The following is an 18,966-nucleotide window of genomic DNA, read 5'->3' as shown; positions in this document are numbered from 1 at the left end:
AAACTTGTCGTCACCCTGTTCAAGAAGCTGCTTTGTCCCAGAAAATGTGGTTTGAAATAAGTGAAAAAAAAAAGAAAAAATATCTTGTAGCTCATGTCGTTACATGAGCATTTCATGTATCAACATGAAAGGCTCAGTACATGAAAATTAGTTAACTAACTAACTAAGTAGTTAGTTAGTTTGGTAGGGAGGTAGGTTTGATCTTTTAGTATTTTTTCAGATAACGGCATTTTACTGCAATTGCTCATTTTTAGAAAAATTTCACACAGAATCAGATCAGCATTATGTAAAGATCTTAGTTCAGCAAATAAACTTAAAGCAGCAGAAAGTGTGCGTGCGTGTGTGTGTGTGTGTGTGTGTGTGTGTGTGTGTGTGTGTGTGTGTGTGTGTGTGTGTACTTGTTTTACCTGCCGCGTGGGGACTTCAGCCTGACTCTGTGCATACACGTGGGGACCTGATGACACGTGGGGACCAAATTTGAGGTCCCCACCGGCACAACCCCATTTTCAAGTAGAAAATGGTGTATAAACATGCCTGGTGAAGTTTTCCAGGAAGTCCCCACGAATTCCATTCCAAGACAAAATGTGTGTGTGTGTATAAGGGAACCGCCCCTAGTGGTCACACAGATTATTGCAGTCCCCATTAGGCTAGGTGTTCCGGAACAGTGCGTCACCATCTGCTCACTCTCTAGCTCCCTCTATTGGTCGGTCAGAGGTTTTGCAATTTATCGGTGAAATTAAACTTTAACTGTAAAAATGTAATATTTTTAACTTATTTTTTTACATTGTGGGATTAATGGAGTATTTTTCATTTAATTTATTTTATTGCAATTTAAAGTGAAGTTTACCAGTATTTACTTTTTTATTTAATTTATTGCAATAAATTAAATAAAATTTATTACAATAAATAATAATAAATTTATTGTAATAAATAAATTTATTATTTATTATTATAAATATTAAATAAGCAGCTTAGCTCAAAGCTGCGCTCTTAGCTTTGAGAAGCTAAGCGCACACACACTATTGAAACTCAAGTTAACTGGCAAATAGTAAAGAGCTGAAATTTGGTACATCGGTAGGACCCACTGAAACAAGAAAAAAAGCCTTTTGGAGGAAATGTTGCCATTTTGGGTCAAATTTTTTGGCATTTTTGACTTTTCATACATGTCGAACTTCAACAAACTCCTACAGATTCTGAGCTATCTTCAAATTTGGTCAATATGACATTAAGGCAGTGGTTCTTAACGTGAGTTCATTCGAACCCCAGGGGTTTGATCAGTCGGTCTCAGGGGTTCAGTGGAGCCTCTGCCGCACTGATTGAAGAAGCTCCACTTCTCAGCATGAATTTGAACTTGTGTCTTTTCTTACTTCAGCAAAGCTCACAGTTTTTACCAAATTCTGTACCAAATTCTTTTCGGGGTTGCTACTGCCTCTAGTGGCATGGGGGTGGTAACATAATTACTCAGTCAGCCTCCTGCAGTGATTAACAGGCAGAAGCAGCTGTTGGAGCTGATCTGATTATTGGGTGAAGGAGTGAGGAGTGAAATTGTTTTTGTACCGCAAATTAACGTTTTATTTTAAGTCAACTCAGAGATTATTTTTTGTTATTTTTATAAGCAAAAGAAACTCCTTTGAAACAGGAAAAGTCTCCCCAAGTGCTTTTTATTGTTTTTGAATGAGTCGAAAACCTCCTCCTGAGGGACTACTCTGGTATTTTTGTTTTCTGGACCTTTGTGATGCAAGAGTGGCCATAACAAGTACAAAAACCTTCACCGACGACTTGAAGAAAAGCACAAAGTTGTGGGATCCAGCCGATCACTCACAGAAGAACAAAGAAAGCAGCCAGCGGGCAGTGAGTAAAATCAGCTGATTGAGTTTATGAATGAAAGTGCAGCTGCGCTGCAGAGAAACAATCAATCGCCACAGAAAGCAAAGTTGTGGATTTTGGAAAAGAATTGCAACAAAAAAGGATGTTTATGGATGAACTTATTTGAAAGTGAAGGGATTGTGTGATCATTAACAATGTCTGACCCTGACACTCCGCCTGCGTCTCAGGACATATTAAAGGTGTGCGTTCTTTCGCGCAGAGGCAGATTGGGAGCCTGCACTAGAAGGATTACATTACTAAATCAGAATACTGCAAAGTCTTTATTTATTATTAATTTTTCATTCTCTTAAGAATGTAGAGCTAATTATTTGATCTAAACAAGACCTTAAAGTGGATCCAGTTTCTCTCGATGGTCAACCTGTTGAAATTGTGGCAAATTTTAAATACCTTGGGTCGTTCCTGGACAGTCAGCTCAACTGAAAACACTGACTATATTTTGAAGAACTGTTATCAGAGACTCTACCTTTGAAGAAGACTTAGTGATCTTGGGGTGACCCAAATAGACTCTAATTGGGTCACCCCCTATGTCTTGAATTTTGAAAAAAATAATTTTGTTTATCACTACATAAGGGTTCAGCGAGTGCGCATATGAATTTGATGGATTTGGTACCTCAAAAAAGATTAAGAACCACTGCATTAAGGTGTTGGGGAGTAATGATTATCAATTTTTTTTTTGTTTTTGTGGATGTTAAAGGGGCATGGCCAGGCCTTAACTTTGAGCTTCATACCATAAATTTGGAAAATCTATAACTTTCTTAAAGAAAGACTGATTTATACCAAACAATGAGTGATCCATGTGGTATGCCAAATGATACTATTTGGTCATATGATGACATAAATGCACACCCTATCAGAACAAGAAGTCTGTTTTTTTCCTTTGAAAGTTCCATTTCTGACTCCCTTGATCTAATCAAGATGATACTGAGGCAGATACCAGAAAAATTGGTCTTACTTGCTTTAAAGCTCAACAAGTTTACACTGGAAGGTGACTTCCCCATGCCCACACAATATAGCAAGCCATTGCCATTCATTTGGCTCTAAATTCCACATATTTCAGCCAAGCAGCACCAAAGTCACTAGGGAGAATGGACATGTCTGGCACATTCCGCATCATGGCGTTTACCATAAGCGAAAGAACATACTGAGGGTGGTGTTTGACTGCACATCCTCATTTCAAGGAACCTCTCTGAACAAGAAACATCTCCAAGGTCCTGATTTAACAAACACCCTGATTGGGGTACTGTTAAGGTTTCGCCAAGAAGCAATCACTGTTATGGCAGACATTGAGGCAATGTTTTATCAAGTTTATGTTGATGAAAAGGACAGGGACTTTCTGAGGTTTCTGTGGTGGCCAGAAGGGGACATTAGTAAACCTCTTGAGGTTTACAGGATAAAATTTCACCTCTTTGGTTCAGTATCACTGCTGCCGACAACCAGAAACATTATTCTGATGAGGTTATCAAAACCATTAAAAGTAACTTATGTAGATTGTTTGCCTCTGATCAGTGGCAACAGAGAACCCTCCAGGACCCTACTGAGGGTGTAGAGCTGGTCCAGTGTTCCACGACCAGGACGAAAACCACACTGCTCTTCCTGAATCCGTGGTTCGACTATCCGACGGACCCTCCTCTCCAGAACCCCTGAATAGACCTTACCAGGGAGGCTTAAGAGTGTGACCCCTCTGTAATTGGAGCACACCCTCCAGTCCCCCTTTTTGAACAGGGGGACCACCACCCCAGTCTGCCAATCCAGGGGAACTGCCCCCGATGTCCATGCGATATTGCAGAGACGCGTGAGCCAACACAACCCTACAACATCCAGAGCCTTAAGGAACTCCGGGCGGATCTCATCCACCCCCGGGGCCCTGCCACCGAGGAGCTTTTTGACCACCTCGGCGACCTCGTCCCCAGAGATTGGAGAGCCCGACCCAGAGTCCCCAGGCTCAGCTTCCTCAACAGAAGGCATGTTGGTGGGATTGAGGAGGTCTTCGAAGTATTCCGCCCAACGGCCCACGGCCCGAGTTGATGGGACGGGGTCAGCAGCACACCGCCCCCACTATAAACAGTGTTGGTGCTGCACTGCTTCCCCCTCCTGAGACGCCGGATGGTGGACCAGAATCGCCTCGAAGCCGTACGGAAGTCTTTCTCCATGGCCTCTCCAAACTCCTCCCATGCCCAAGTTTTTGCCTCAGCGACCACCTGAGCCACATGCCACTTCACCCGCCAGTACCCATCAGCTGCTTCTGGAGTCCCACAGGCCAAAAAGGCCCGATAGGACTCCTTGACAGCATCGCTCACCGAAGGCGTCCACCAACGGGTTCGAGGGTTGCCGCTGCGACAGGCACCAACAACCTTTGCGGCCACAGCTCCGATAAGCCGCCTCGGCAATTGAGGCACGGAACATGGTCCACTCAGACTCAATGTCCCCTACCTCCCCCGGAACGTGTTCGAAGTTCTGCCAGAGATGAGAGTTAAAGCTCCGTCTCACAGGGGACTCCGCCAGACGTTCCCAGCAGACCCTCACTACACGTTTGGGCCTGCCAGATCTGACCGGCTTCCTCCCCCACCACCGGAGCCAACTCACCACCAGGTAGTGGTCAGTGGACAGCTCCGCACCTCTCTTCACCCGAGTGTCCAAGACATACGGCCGCAGATCCGATGAAACGACGACAAAATCGATCATCCAACCTGCGGCCTAGGGTGTCCTGGTGCCAAGTGCACATATGGACACCCTTATGCTTTAACATGGTGTTCATGATGGACAATCCGTGACGAGCACAGAAGTCCAATAACAGAACACCACTCAAGTTCAGATTGGGGGGGCCGTTCCTCCCAACCACGCCCCTCCAGGTCTCACCGTCATTGCCCACGTGAGCGTTGAAGTCCCCCAGCAGAACAAGGGAGTCCCCAGGAGGGGCACTCTCCAGTACCCCCTCTAAGGACTCCAAGAAGGGTGGGTAATCTGAACTGTTGTTCGGCCCATAAGCACATACAACAGTCAGAACTCTTACCCCCACCCGTAGGCGGAAGGAGGCTACCCTTTCGAGTAACCTCTCAGCTACTTCAAGCTGAGAGGTTCTACCCAGAACCTCTCAGCCTCGCACACTGGCACCTGTTCCTTCCCCACCAGAGAAGTGACGTTCCACGTCCCAAGAGCCAGCTTCTGCAGCCGAGGATCAGACCGCCAGGGTCCCCTCCTTCGGCCGCCGCCCATTACACATTGTACCCGACCCCTTTGGCCCCTCCGACAGGTGGTGAGCCCATTGGAAGGGGGACCCACGTCTCCTCTTCGGGCTGAGCCCGGCCGGGCTCCGTGGGTAAAAGCCCGGCCACCAGGCGCTCGCCATTGTGCCCCACCTCCAGTTGTATTGTACCTCTATTGTTGTATATTTATTTATTTATTTATGTATGTATTTATTTGTTTTGCTTAGACCCTCCTCCTGCAGTGATTAACAGGCAGAAGCAGCTGTTGGGGCTGATCTGATTGTTGGGTGAAGGAGTGAGGAGTGAAACAGAGTTTTTGTACCGCAAATTAACGTTTTATTTGAAGTCAACTCGGAGATTATTTTTTGTTATTTTTATAAGTAAAAGAAACTCCTTTGACACAGGAAAAGTCTCCGTGAGTGCTTTTTATTGTTTTTGAGTGAGTCAAAAACCTTCTCCTGAAGGACTACTCTGGCATTTTTGTTTTCTGGACCTTTGTGATGGAAGAGTGGCCATAACACAGAGAGAATACCCTCCATGGATAAAGGAGTTGGAAACTAAAATAAAAAAGGGTCACACTAGAGGTGGTGGCTTGGTGCAGCTACTTCAAGCTCAATACCCAGAAGACAGTGGAGTTAATGATGGACTTAGGAAAGTCACAGACCCATCATCCCCTCTCAGAGTCCTTTCTATCTCCAATTTGGACTCATTCTGCTTCCTGGACATCACCATCATCCAGGACTTCAAGTGGGAGCCAACCATCAGCTCCTTTATCATAAAGGCCCAGAACAAGTTGTTCTAGCTATGGCAGCTGAGAGAACTCAAACTGCCAATTGAGTGTTGGTGCAGTTTAACACAGCCATCATCAAGTCCGTCCTCACCACCTCTGTCACTGGGTACAATGGAACCACAACCAAGGACAAACCTAGATTACAACACATCATGCATACTGATGAAAAGGTGATTGGGTGCAACCTCCAACATTTACATGACCTGTACTTCAGGGATGTAGGTCGTGCAGGTTGGATTGCAACTAACACTTCTCAAGAACAGCTTCTTTACCTCAGCCATTAGACTGTTAACAATAGATAATTGAATGTTGCATAACACTGCCACTTTATCTACCTGCTATTCTGCACATGCATACATATTTTTACTTTTTAGTCATATTTTGCATCAATATATCAAAGCAATTTCCTAACACATGACCCTGTATACTAGCAATAGCAATAAAAGTGATTCTGATTCTTCATGCGACAAGTCTGACGTTCTATCAAACAGTTCTAGGAATGGGGTACTGTTCTATCCCATTGTGTGCTAGGGGAATGGTATGACTGAAAGAAACAGGAATCTTAATAAAATGGTAAACATAGCAGTTCTATGTCTGGAAATTGAATTAAAACTAATTGAATAATTCCTAAAGAGAAAGTATTTCACTCCATGTTCATTAGTCAAGTCAAACAGGTCATGTTTAGGCCTGCTTAGTAGAAATGACAGTATTAGGTGCATTAAGTGCAGAAGCTTTCTGCTGAACACAATCCTTTATTTGCTCTTTGTTTTATGTAAAGGTTATGCAGTGTTGTCCATCATTTTAAGTGACTTACCCATACAAAATTTAACAGAAATAAAAATCTTATCCACATATTTATCCACATGTAGTATAATAATAGTAATATATAGTAGTATAATAATAGTATAATAGTATAATCTTATCCACATATTTATCCACATATAGTTTTCCTTATCTACAATAGGCCTCCACCCAATTTCTCTGTAATGGCTGCCATCTCACACACATCCTGAAATTTGACGTCCCCACCTCACCCATGCCCATCCCCCCTCAACATTCCCTCCATGGCCTGGAGGGAAACATGCTGAACTATAAAGTATAGCATGTTTGAACTTTTTAAGGAAAATGCTTGGTTGACAATAAAGAATGGTGGGAGAAGAGAAATAAAGAATCCGCATGCAACTCAAGCAGGTTGACTGGCTCACATTTCCTCATATAGTTTTTCTTATGTACTATAGCCATCTACCCAGTTTCTCTGTAATGGCTGCCATCTCACACACTTCCTGAGATTTGACGTCCCCATCTCACCCATGCCCATCCCCCCTCAACATGCTTGGTTGAAGATAAAGAATGGTTGGAGAATAAAAAAAATCAGTATGCTAATCAAACAGGTTGACCACCTCACATTTCTTCACTTTCTTTCAACTTTCCTAATTTATATATTTATTTTTCCACATCCTGTTTTTCTGATATGCTATAGCCTCTATCCCCAGTCTCTCTGTAATGGCTGCCATCTCACACACTTCCTGAGATTTGACGTCCCCACCTCACCCATGCCCATCCCCCTCAACATGCTTGGTTGAAGATAAAGAACGGTGGGAAAATAACAAAATCAGTATGCTAATCAAACAAGTTGACTGGCTCACATTTCTTCAGTCACTTTCTTTCAACTTTCCTAATTTATATATTTATTTTTCCACATCTTGTTTTTCTGATATGCTATAGCCTCTATCCCCAGTCTCTCTGTAATGGCTGCCATCTCACACACTTCCTGAGATTTGACGTCCCCACCTCACCCATGCCCATCCCCCCTCAACATTCCTCCATAACTTGCTCTCAAACTTTGCAGAATTGACTGGTGTTGAACCTACAAAATTTCCATTACAAAGAATAATTTTGTCTCCTGAAGCATTACTGTGGGAGATAATAAAATGTAACTTATTAATTTCATAGTTTTAAAACTTAATTGATGGCGCGGGAAAGTTGTGACGCCAAAGTTAAGGTGTCATTAGTTATTAACACAGGGCTGGGCCGTCAACCTCAGCTCAATGCTTTTTGCAACCAAGCAGAAACTCCGGCGTGTGCCGGAGGAAAAATCAAGCGCTCCTTTTTGACTACTGCACACCGAAGGAGGGGATTCATGCTAACACATCCGAGGAATGAGGAGCGACATATGACGAGGAATGAGCTAAAAAAATGGTAAGATTATAGTTATCTTAATGGACTCCTAGTTTTTATCCATTATATCACTCGGTCAGATATACTTTTAAATGCTGTTTAAACGTGTTGATCTGTAAAAACTGTTTCAATTGTGCTTCACTTGGATGGCTAGCTTACATTAGCCTAGTACAGCTAATAAGAAACATGCATGTTTTATTTTCAATTTATTGATGTGCAGTCTTACAAGAAAAATAAAAGTGATAACCTAAAAAATATGTTATTAAAATATGACTGCTCAAAAAATAACTCAAATGCAAAATATAAAAAGCTAAGTTAGCAAATTGCAAACCTCATAAAGCAGAAATAATGAAATATGCACTATTTTCAGTCACCCTGCTTGTGTGATTGAAGAGGGTTTTTGCTTTTTTGCATGTGTTTTGAATGGAGAGACGATAGACATGAGGATCTAAAACACGAGGCTGAAGTAAATGGATACCTTGTGGGTAAAGGTTGATTCTGCTGGGAGGGGGGCCTTCAGGGCACATTACACCAGACTACATTCTCTTTAGAATAATAAAGGTTGGGATATTTGGGGAAGAGCTGTGAATTAGAAACTAACTTCAGCATCATAACTTTAGTTGAGGGGAAGAGAGTGAATCTGCTTTGTTAAAATGAATTTCAGGGCTTTGACACATTTATAATCATTGAATGTTTGGGGGGGGGGGTTTTCCAGGAAAATCCCAACCAGAGATGCAGATCCAGTGATGGGAGTGACGGCTGTTCCAGTTTAAAAGGTGAATTATCTCAGGGAAAGATGCATTAGCCCACAGTGTTTTTCCCACTTTTAAATTGTTTTTGCATAACTGTTTCAGCTAAATTAATGTAACCTGTGCATAACCGCACAGGTAAGAGAAGGGAGGTGTGCAGGGGCGGATCTAGCAAAATATTTATGGGGTGACAAGAGGAGGGCAGGGATTTTTTCAGGGGTGGCAGCATATGCCAGTATCTAAGTATGAATCTAGATAGAGATGTGCCAATACCGTGATCGGCGATCACCGATCATACACTTTTTCACGGAAATCGGCCGATTATGATCGATGGCCGATTGATCGGCACACCTCTAATAGATAGATATGTCTCACTCTCACATTTGGCTTACACAGACCTAACATTGGACTTAATCTGTTTTTAACTTGCATTGTTTCAAAATGAGCTTCATGTAGCACTGAGGATTAAATAAAATTTCTTAATATAGTATAGTTAATTATTTTTATGTATTTCATACTGCTACTAATTGATTTGTATTACTGGATTGGACTAATCGCTTTGTGACTCATTGTGTCCAGAAAATCATTGTGTCCAGAAAATAATTTTATCCCAATGCAGGACAAGCAGAAATCTGTCAAAAAACAAAAACATGGGGTGGCAACTGCCTCCCCATGCCACCCCAGTAGATCTGCCCCTGGAGGTGTGAAAGAGGATTTACCTGATTTTAATTGCCTAGATTAGAAGAAGCTAACACAATATCAGTTAATGTTTGATTTAAGAGTACACAGTCAGGTTTTTCTTAAACAAAGAAAAGGCTCAACACATCTTTCCTGCAGTTATTTTATTTCAAATGCCAGTTGTTTCTAAATATCCAAAGAAATAAAGATTTGTGTTGTCATCTCTGACAGCGGGAGATGTTTTGGTAGGACCCAGTTCAACTGCTTTCCTTTATACATTCATCTGTTATTGACTTCTTATAGCTTTGCTAATTTTATTTAGTAACAGTCTAGTTGTTCCTTTAGTTGTTCTTCTAGTTGGGGAAATCATATTTTATTTATCACTGCAGGAGGGTTCAGTGAATGCGCATATGAAACTGGTGGGTTTGGTACCTCAAAAAAGGTTAAGAACCACTGTCTTGCATATAAATGTCAAATAATTTAAAGCCTTTTAATTTATGTATGCTGAAACCATTATGTCAAATTTAGCAGCAATGATAATCTCAATAAACAAATGGTGGTCTGTGTTAAAATATTAGCTTTTATGGGGCCCCTGAAGCTCTGGGGGCCCAATGGAGCTGCTGACTTAATTTGGATTTAACAGAAGTGGACAGAATTGATATTCATTTTAATTGTATTTTTTGATTAGTTGTTTTTAAGACTAGTTGTGGGTTTATATAGCAGTTCAATGATGATGTTTTCCCATAACATAATTACCCAGTGATATTTTTACTTTTATTGTCAACTTAACATCTTTTAATACAAAAAACACGGTGGACCACCTGGGCACCCGACCACCGGGCTTAGCAAGTTTTCTGGGGGAAACCCTGCATGTTGAAGTATAAAATCAATGTGCATAGTTTGTGTCATTTAACCTACAGTTAATAGGTCAGATTAGGTGAAAATGGATATCATAGTCCAAATGTAATTTGCTGCGGTCAGTACCTAACTCCTGTGTGGGTGTCTGATTTTTAACTGTCAAATTTGGACACAGCAGAATATTAGCTTTTGGTGTATTTGTGACAGATCTGGGTGGATCACTTCATGGTTAGTATTAAATATATAAGTAAGGCTTTTGCTTTATTTGTCCTCCCACCCCCTCTGTTAAGTGCTGTGTTTTCATATTATGCACCATGAAATGCAGAATCTCCAGTGTAATCTGATGGAGCCTGTACACTTTTGATGCTGTTAATATGTGACATATTTGGGATTTCTAAATACCTTCATGAAGTTGAAGTTGACTCTGTAGCTCTGTATTAAGTTGTAACAGCTAATTTAGGCATTTTACTGTTAAACTTGTCAATTTTTAGGAGTTGAAACAGTCATCCGATGAGAGCGACGATACCGTCATCCTTGGTCCAACACCAGCTGAAGTACGGGACATGAGCGTGCCTGAGCTCACAAGAACTGATTGTAAGTTTATCTATAAATATCATAGTATCACACTTTTTTTTAACTGATGATTGTAGATGTTTTGATGTTTATGCTTGTTTCTGTATTTATCATCAGAAATAATTTCCCAGAGAACAAAAAGTCATGGGAATAGAAATTATTTTCACAGGCGTCTAAGAAAAATGCAATGAACATTCAGGTTAACATCGGTAGGCCTAACAGCAGCCAATCAGAGTGGAAAAAATATTATTATTTTGTGCCATTTTCTAGTTGTTAAATATTCCACAAAATGAGGAGATAAAAGATGAACAACATGCCAGTTTAAACTTTGGACTATTTGCAAACCAACTGAACTCTGCAGCATTAAAACATGGATAGAACTGTAACTACATTAATCATAGCTCTTCTTCTGTTCAGTGTTTGTCAGTTTCTTGTGGTGCAGCTCTGTGCTGCCTTCAGGAGAATGGGACATCAGAGCATCATCCATAAAATTTCACCCAAATGGCATTTACTGTGCAAACCAGAGCTTTTAGTGGAAAAACAAAAGTTCCTTTTAATGCCACACAAATATGAGACAGAAATATGGATTATTTCTTTATATAGACCTGTCTATTGATTATAGATTAATAGTTTTACTGAACAGAAATTACAAAGAACAAATCTGGTTCTTCATCAAATCCTAATGAGTCAAACTGAAAGTGTCATGGAGTCACTGAACACCACCATGACATTAACACTGACATGAAAAATAATATTGAAGAAATAAATATATCAAATATAATTAAAAACATAAATAAGTGATAAGTTATTTACTGTTATGGTCTGTAAGATATATTTATTCTCAATATTAGATATGGTCTCAGCAAACCCATGGCACTTCAACAATATTATTTTACCTTTTATCTGGAAATAGTGTCTGTTTATTCTTGCCATACAGTCCTCTGTATTAATTATTGCTCGAAAGGCCTTGCCATACCAGTTTATTCCTCTGTATTTACTTTAGTTTCTTAGTTTATTCTTGCATTTTGTTCTTCATTCATTTCCATTTAGTTTCCTTTGATTAGTATTGTCCTCTCTTGGTTTATTGCTATGTCCACTTTAGTTTCTTTTCTGTTTCTAGATTTATTTTATCATTTATTGATGCTCAGTAATCTTCACTCATCACCTGCTGCGCTGCCTAATCATCATGTTTCACATCATGTGTTCATTTTTCACTGTTCAGCGTCGGATTCTGTTTTTATGCCATAATTCACATCTCTGCCAGCATGCCTAGGTGGGCCCCATGTGGGGAAAAGGAGGGCAGACCATGTGGGTTTGTCCGCGGGTTCCATGATGGCCCCACATGGGTTTGCCCATGTAGGGCCACAGCCCACATGGGCCATACATGGGCAAACCCATGTGGGCCACCACCATATAGGGCATGTAGGGCCCATGTGGGCTGTGGCCCTACATGGGCCCTACATGGGCAAACCCATGCCGGGCCATTGTGGAACCCGCAGACAAACCCATATGGGACCCATATATCAGCCCTCCTTTCCCCCACATGGGGCCCACCTAGGCATGCTGGCAGGGTACCTGCTGATGCTTTTTTAAGGACTGGTGAGATTAATGTTTTCACTCATTACTAGTTGTCAGCTTCATCAGTGGCAACTATTACAGCTGACAACTGACCCTTTAATATTAAATACTTTACTACAGCTGTGATTGAAAAATGTTTTTGTGATAGCTTTATAACTTGCCCTGTCACACAGACTGAAACCTTTTTTCATTGAAGAACACTTATGTGCCCCTAATTATTTTTCAGGCCCACCACAAAAGAAGAGACTCAAGTGGAGCCAAGAAGAAATTCAGGCGGTGGAGAAAACGCTCATGGACTGTATTGAATCTGGAAAGGTTCCTGAGAAAGCCCAGTGTACAGTCATGGCCAAAAGTTTTGAGAATGACACAAATATTATATTTTCACATTAACTGTTGCCCTCTGGTTTTCATGTGTCAGATGTTTTCATCACATACAGAAATACAATTGCAATCATATTATGAGTAACAAAAGCTTTTACTGACAGAATGAGTTAATGCAGCAAGTTAGTATTTGCAGTGTTGACCCCTCTTCTTCAGAACCTCTGCAATTCTCCCTGGCATGCTCTCAATCAACTTCTGGACTAAATCCTGACTGATAGCAGTCCATTCTTGCACAATCAATGCTTGCATTTTGTCAGAATTGCTAGGTTTTTGTTTGTCCACCCATCTCTTGATGATTGACCACAAGTTTTCAATGGGATTAAGATCTGGGGAGTTTCCAGGCCATGGACCCAAAATCAAATATTGCTGTTAAGCTGATCACTCTTTATAACATTCTGGAGTACATGCAAATTGCCATTATAAAAACTGAAGCAGTAGACTTTGTAAAAATTAACATTTGAATCATTCTCAAAACTTTTGGCCATGACTGTATGAAGTGCATTGAAACCTCACCAGTGGCCCTCAAGGACAGGACATGGCAAGGGGTTAAATTCTATGTGAAAAATCGCATAGATGCGTTAAAACGAGAGACTTTCAAAAGAAGGTAAGCGTTGACTTTTTTGGTATCTGGATCTGTTTGAAGTTTCTGCCAGTTTTGAAGTTCTGAGACAGCTGCAGTCAAGTTTTGTAATCCAAGTATGTATGCATACTTTCATAGAAGAGGAAGTGTGTATGTTAATGTTTATGGATGCAAATCAATGAATCCATTTCATATATGTATATCCATGTTGAATTGTACTACGTATATCTGGAAATTGTGTAATAAAATGGTTCACATACAACCTGAAAATGCAGTCCAATATTGATGGTTGGCTTTAAGCAGGTTACCAGGAACTTAAAATAACATTAAACAAAAACAAATCTAATATAATGCAGTTTATTGACTTAAAACAACTAGGATTGCTCATATTTAACAAACTGTGTTCACAAAAATTACACAGTGCCACCTGGTGGTAGTTGGTGAAGGACAAGTCCCCACGTGCACCCAAAACCTGACAGATTTTTGATTTTCTAAACTTTATAAATTTTTATGTTAAAGATGATATTTCATGTTCCAATGTCCCTAAAAAAAATCCAAACCTAAAATGGAGTCTTTAGCTCATTTAGAAAGTTGAGTCCCCACGCGTAACCACCTAGTCACTCGCTAAAAATGGTCCTCACGTTTCACCTAATACAAGTATGTGTGTGTGTGTGTGTGTGTGTGTGTGTGTGTGTGTTTCAGGGTGACGGTAACGGCTCTCTGCTCCATGGACTTCAGCAGTTTTCCTCTGGACACTCAGAACTGCTCTCTGGAGCTGGAGAGCTGTAAGAATCAAATCCGTAGAGAATCCCTCTGAGCCGTTAACGAGCTCAAACTGCAAGACACAAACTTCATCAGTTTCCTCCTCTTTCTGTCCCCGTTTGTCACCTGCAGATGCTTATAATGAGAACGACCTGATGCTTTACTGGAAGAACGGGAACGACTCTCTGAGGACGGATGAGATCGTTTTGTCCCAGTTCTTCATTGAGCATTTCCACGCCTCCAGCGGCCTCGCCTTCTACAGCAGCACAGGTACGAAAACTGACAGTTTCCATGTTTAGACTTATTGATATGCAAAATCATTTAACTGAACTGCAATCAAACCAAACAAAAACATCTTTTAGTGACAAAAAGTTGTTTATCAAACCTAACATGGCTAAAATCACACAGACATGATGAGAACATGACGACTCAGCGTTTTCACTGAGATTTATCCTGTTGAACCTCAGATGTTTAGTTTGATGCTCCATAAGGAAACCTAGACATCCATCTGAGGCCTTCAGGAATCATACACTGCAAAAACACTAAATATTACAAAGTGTAATTCTCTAGTTTCTAGTTCTTATATCTCCGTAAGCTTGAAATAAGACAAAACTAACTTACTAACTTTTCAGCAAGATAAATAAGTTTGTTTTAAATAAGTAATTCTTGAATATAGATTAAAAACTACTAGTTTCACTGGCAGATTATTTCACTTCTAATGTCTGAAAAATGTCTTGCAATGATGAATTATCCTTCCACCAAGTCACAGCTAGTTTATATTTAACATTTATAAAATAATTAACTTCTTAGACCGTCCTGAAAATGAAACCCAGAACAAAGACATTTATATGCTCATTATTGACTAAAAACATGATTAGTTACATCACTTCAGTGTGATTAATCAGATTAACTACATAAATAAGCCAAATAAGCTTATAATTCTAAATACCCGTAGTATTTTAAAAATGCAGATTAAGTTGTATTTTCTGTTTCTGTGCATGTAAGAAATATGACATGATGATCAGAGTATTTTAATATTAATAACATTAACAAACATCTTGTTATCAGTTCTCAGGGTTTGTAGTTAATCTCATTAATCTGAACTCTTAGAATAATTTCTGTCATGTCACATGCAGAAGTCTAGATTATTCTACGTATGGCCATATTCTGCATTGTTGCCATATTTTGGAGTGAGACACTGTAAAACTGAGTTTTAACTGCATTAGTTTTTATTTTTATGTCCATCCTTGGTGGCCGTAGCAGAGACTGTTGGTTCTGGTTCTGGCCTGAGTCACAGATCGACCCGAGTTGGTTTTTAACACAGACTGTTGGTTGATGTGGTTGGATGTCGGACGACGTTAATCCATCGTTAATCTGTCAGACGTTTGAAGTTTTGCAGTAAACACCGTTGTGTGTGTCTGCAGGTTGGTACAACCGACTCTTCATAAACTTCATCCTGCGGCGCCACATCTTCTTCTTCATGCTGCAGACGTACTTCCCCACCATGCTGATGGTTGTCCTGTCCTGGGTTTCCTTCTGGATCGACCGCAGAGCCGTTCCCGCCCGCGTGTCTCTGGGTAACGCATTATACCCTCCATCACAGCACGGCAGCTACTTTGGGTTATTTCCTCTTTTAAATAATGACGTTATGATGTCACCACCTCTCACACCTTTACATTGAGTCTATCTGAGCAGAGAATTGAAGTATTTCTAGATAAGCTTGAAATTTTTTGTTATTAAGTGTGTAAAATTATAGTTTCCTTGAATGGTAAAGTATTTTTGGTAATTAAGTCACTCTCATTCTATGATAATGGCATCACACCAGCAAATATGGTAATTTATTACATTAATGAGAAGTTTCAGTTTATGATTAAAATGGCTAAATGATTTTTTAAAATGTATTTAGGATTTTATCTGTTATTCTAAGGATGTTATTTTCATTATTTTCTTAGGAATAAGCAGCAGACAAATCCTAAAAGCACAGAAAAACTGTTAAAACTCTTTGTTGTGCTACAAACTGCAGCATTAACATTATTTTAGCCTCTTGTTCTGCGCACCTGTTCAGGCCAAACAGGTGCGCAGCGCCCTCTGTCGGACTTTTGGGGGAATGACAGTGAATAGACTGAAGCAGTAAAGTCTGACAGAACCGTTTGCTGTGTCCTCCTGCAGGTATAACCACCGTCCTCACCATGTCCACCATCATCACCGGAGTGTCCTCATCCATGCCTCAGGTCTGGACGTCTCCATGGAGACGGACACCGTCTCCGACTCTAATACTTAGTCTAATTATTTTCTAGTTCAGAGTTTCTGTCTTAGTTTTCTAAAGAAATCAGTGAGACAGAAACATGGACAGATAATCACCTTGGAAATTATACTAAATTAAATAGCATATAACTTTATACTTTCATAATTCTTCTAAAAAAAAAACTTGAACCTTGCTTTTTAAAGAGGTTTTGGTTAGAAACAGTCCAGTTTTGCTCTTCAGATGTTTATATCTGACTCTTTCTCTGTAACTTCTGCTACACATGCCACCTGACCTTCAAATAATAAAAAAAAAACAATTTCTTAGTTAAATAAAAGTTTGACTAGAAGCAAACGTGGGGTTAAAAAGGAGGCGTGTCTTACTGTGCAGGTGTCGTATGTGAAAGCTGTGGACATCTACCTGTGGACCAGCTTCCTGTTTGTCTTCCTGTCTGTCATCGAATACGCTGCCGTCAACTACTGCACCACCCTGGAGGAGATGAGGAAGATGAGGAGGGGGAAGGTCAGGACGAAGACGCCGTTTCCAAACCACAACAAAAATCTACAGAATTATGGCTTACTTTGTCTCCCCCCTGTGGTCACACTTTGATATTACAAGTAATTTCTAAGTTTAAAACTAGAAAATTCAAAGGTCTTTGTCAAGAGCTTTAAAGTTAATTTTGATTTTGAGATAGAACTGAATATCTGATTTTTTTGTTTTCCTTTACATTTTGAACTATTAACAGCTGAATATAAAAGCAAGAGCATCTAAAGTACTAAGATTTTGACTAATTTACTTTTGGCTATTTAACAGTGTTAAATAAATACTCTGTGTAATAAATATTAAATTAGATTTAAGTATGAGATTTTTTTTCAAGCAAAGGGAATATTTCTACTTGGTGATAAATTAAAAATTAAATGTTTCATTGCTATCATTGTTTGAAATTCTGTTGAAAATAATTAGAAAATAGTTTACAGGATTAAGGCACATTTCATATGTTGGAGGTTATTAGCATGTAATAATAATAATAGCAATATTATTTGAGTTATACATACACATTTGGGCTATGTGGTTTGATTTATTTGAGTATATTAAAACAATCTCAATGTTTTTTTATGTAATTTTTGTGTAGCCATAATTTTATAGCTATATTTTTTAGATTTTCTTGTCATAACTATGAATAAAAACATAAAAGTACAGACAAAGTAACTAATAGCTACACATCACATAATTAAGAATTACTCAAATTTTCATAATTAGATATTTTTATTTCATAAAACAAATAATTTCTTGCCCCTTTCAGATCCCCTCCACCTTCAACGCCAGCCAGGCCATGGCCTTTGATGGCTGTTTCCATGACAACGACATCGAGCTGACCACCTTCCCTCGGATGGCGCCAGCGCTGACCTCCGACCCCCTTATGGCCCCGAGCTCGAACTCGGACCTGCGGCCGCCGGAGGGGACGCGTTTGCGGCGGCAGCGGTCGGTGCGGGAGAACGTGGAGCTGCTGGTGAACAACAGCTACATGATCGACTCGTACTCACGCCTGGCCTTCCCGCTGTCCTACCTGCTTTTCAACACCGTCTACTGGAGCCTGTACTGCTGACCGGATCCGTGCTGACCAGATCCGTCCTGCACAGTCTGCAGGACGAGTAGGACTGATTCAATCAGCCAAACGCTTAACATCCTGACTGTACAACATTTGTTTATTTGGATTTTTTAAACTGTGTTTTCTTTTTGTGTTTTGTCATGATCAAATGTTACAATATTTTGTGTATAAGAGCTAAAATAAAGTTGAATTCATGTAAAAATGGCTTCCTGCAAGTAAAACGTCCATTTTGATTGAGGGTATAAAACTCAAACATGATAGCTATAGATTCTTGTCACAATTCATTGAATTCAGTTTAGTTTATTAAAGTACAGGGCCGAAAGGCCCAAAGTTATATGGGGGCTTAGAACTGTGGAATCTAGAGAAGGAGGTGGAGCTTAAAGCAATTATGGATAATTGAACAAACTGAAGCTCAAACACAACTTGTCAGATTGTAACCATTGTAACACAACAATCACAATACAATTATTTATGTTTTAATTTATTGATGGTAAGAAAAAAATAAAATCAAGCCTAATGTTCTCATTCTCTATAAAAGAAATTAACATTTTAGAAATTTTACTTGGGTTTAAAATCAAGCATTCCTGCCAAAAGCATCAACGTACACAACTCTTTGAAGATACTTCGATAAAACATTTAGTTTCCTTTTGAAATAATTACAATATAATATAATATAATTAATATAATATAATTAATATGTTTGCTTTGCCTACAGGTGAGTGTTCGCGCGCGCCCAATCAGCCAATGTTGTTATTGCTTCAGGCGGACCCTCCCGTTGTTTCCATAGCAACCGCAGAATTTAGGTATGATTAGCAAAGTGTCAACGGTTGACGCTTTCATGGACGCTAACGCAGAGAAAGTCCCACTGCCACGAACACGGTGCGAGAAAACCTCTAAC

The 18,966-nt window shown here is 40.0% G+C and overlaps 1 protein-coding gene across 3 annotated transcripts; it reads left to right on the top strand.

Annotated features, from left to right (window-relative positions):
- The first annotated feature begins 315 nt into the window (after positions 1-315).
- Positions 316-18,289, top strand: LOC148153469 (gamma-aminobutyric acid receptor subunit rho-3-like). 3 transcript variants are annotated; one of them, XM_088001132.1, is made up of 9 exons: positions 317-8,079; positions 8,774-8,834; positions 10,835-10,937; positions 12,721-14,240; positions 14,350-14,487; positions 15,642-15,794; positions 16,387-16,448; positions 16,850-16,981; positions 17,763-18,289. In XM_088001132.1, exons 4-9 carry the CDS (start codon positions 14,183-14,185, stop codon positions 18,063-18,065), a joined length of 846 nt encoding a protein of 281 aa, XP_087857258.1. In that variant the 5' UTR covers positions 317-8,079; positions 8,774-8,834; positions 10,835-10,937; positions 12,721-14,182; the 3' UTR covers positions 18,066-18,289. The 3 variants fall into 3 exon arrangements, with proteins under 3 accessions (XP_087857257.1, XP_087857258.1, XP_087857256.1); XM_088001130.1 differs by having other exon boundaries at positions 317-8,834; XM_088001131.1 differs by having other exon boundaries at positions 316-10,937.
- The last annotated feature ends 677 nt before the right edge of the window (positions 18,290-18,966 follow it).

The sequence above is a fragment of the Poecilia mexicana genome, unplaced genomic scaffold, assembly GCF_051168715.1.
Source record: "Poecilia mexicana isolate PSO_F unplaced genomic scaffold, ASM5116871v1 scaffold_20, whole genome shotgun sequence".
Classification (NCBI taxonomy): Eukaryota; Metazoa; Chordata; class Actinopteri; order Cyprinodontiformes; family Poeciliidae; genus Poecilia; species Poecilia mexicana.
This window is presented reverse-complemented; position numbering and strand designations above follow the sequence as displayed.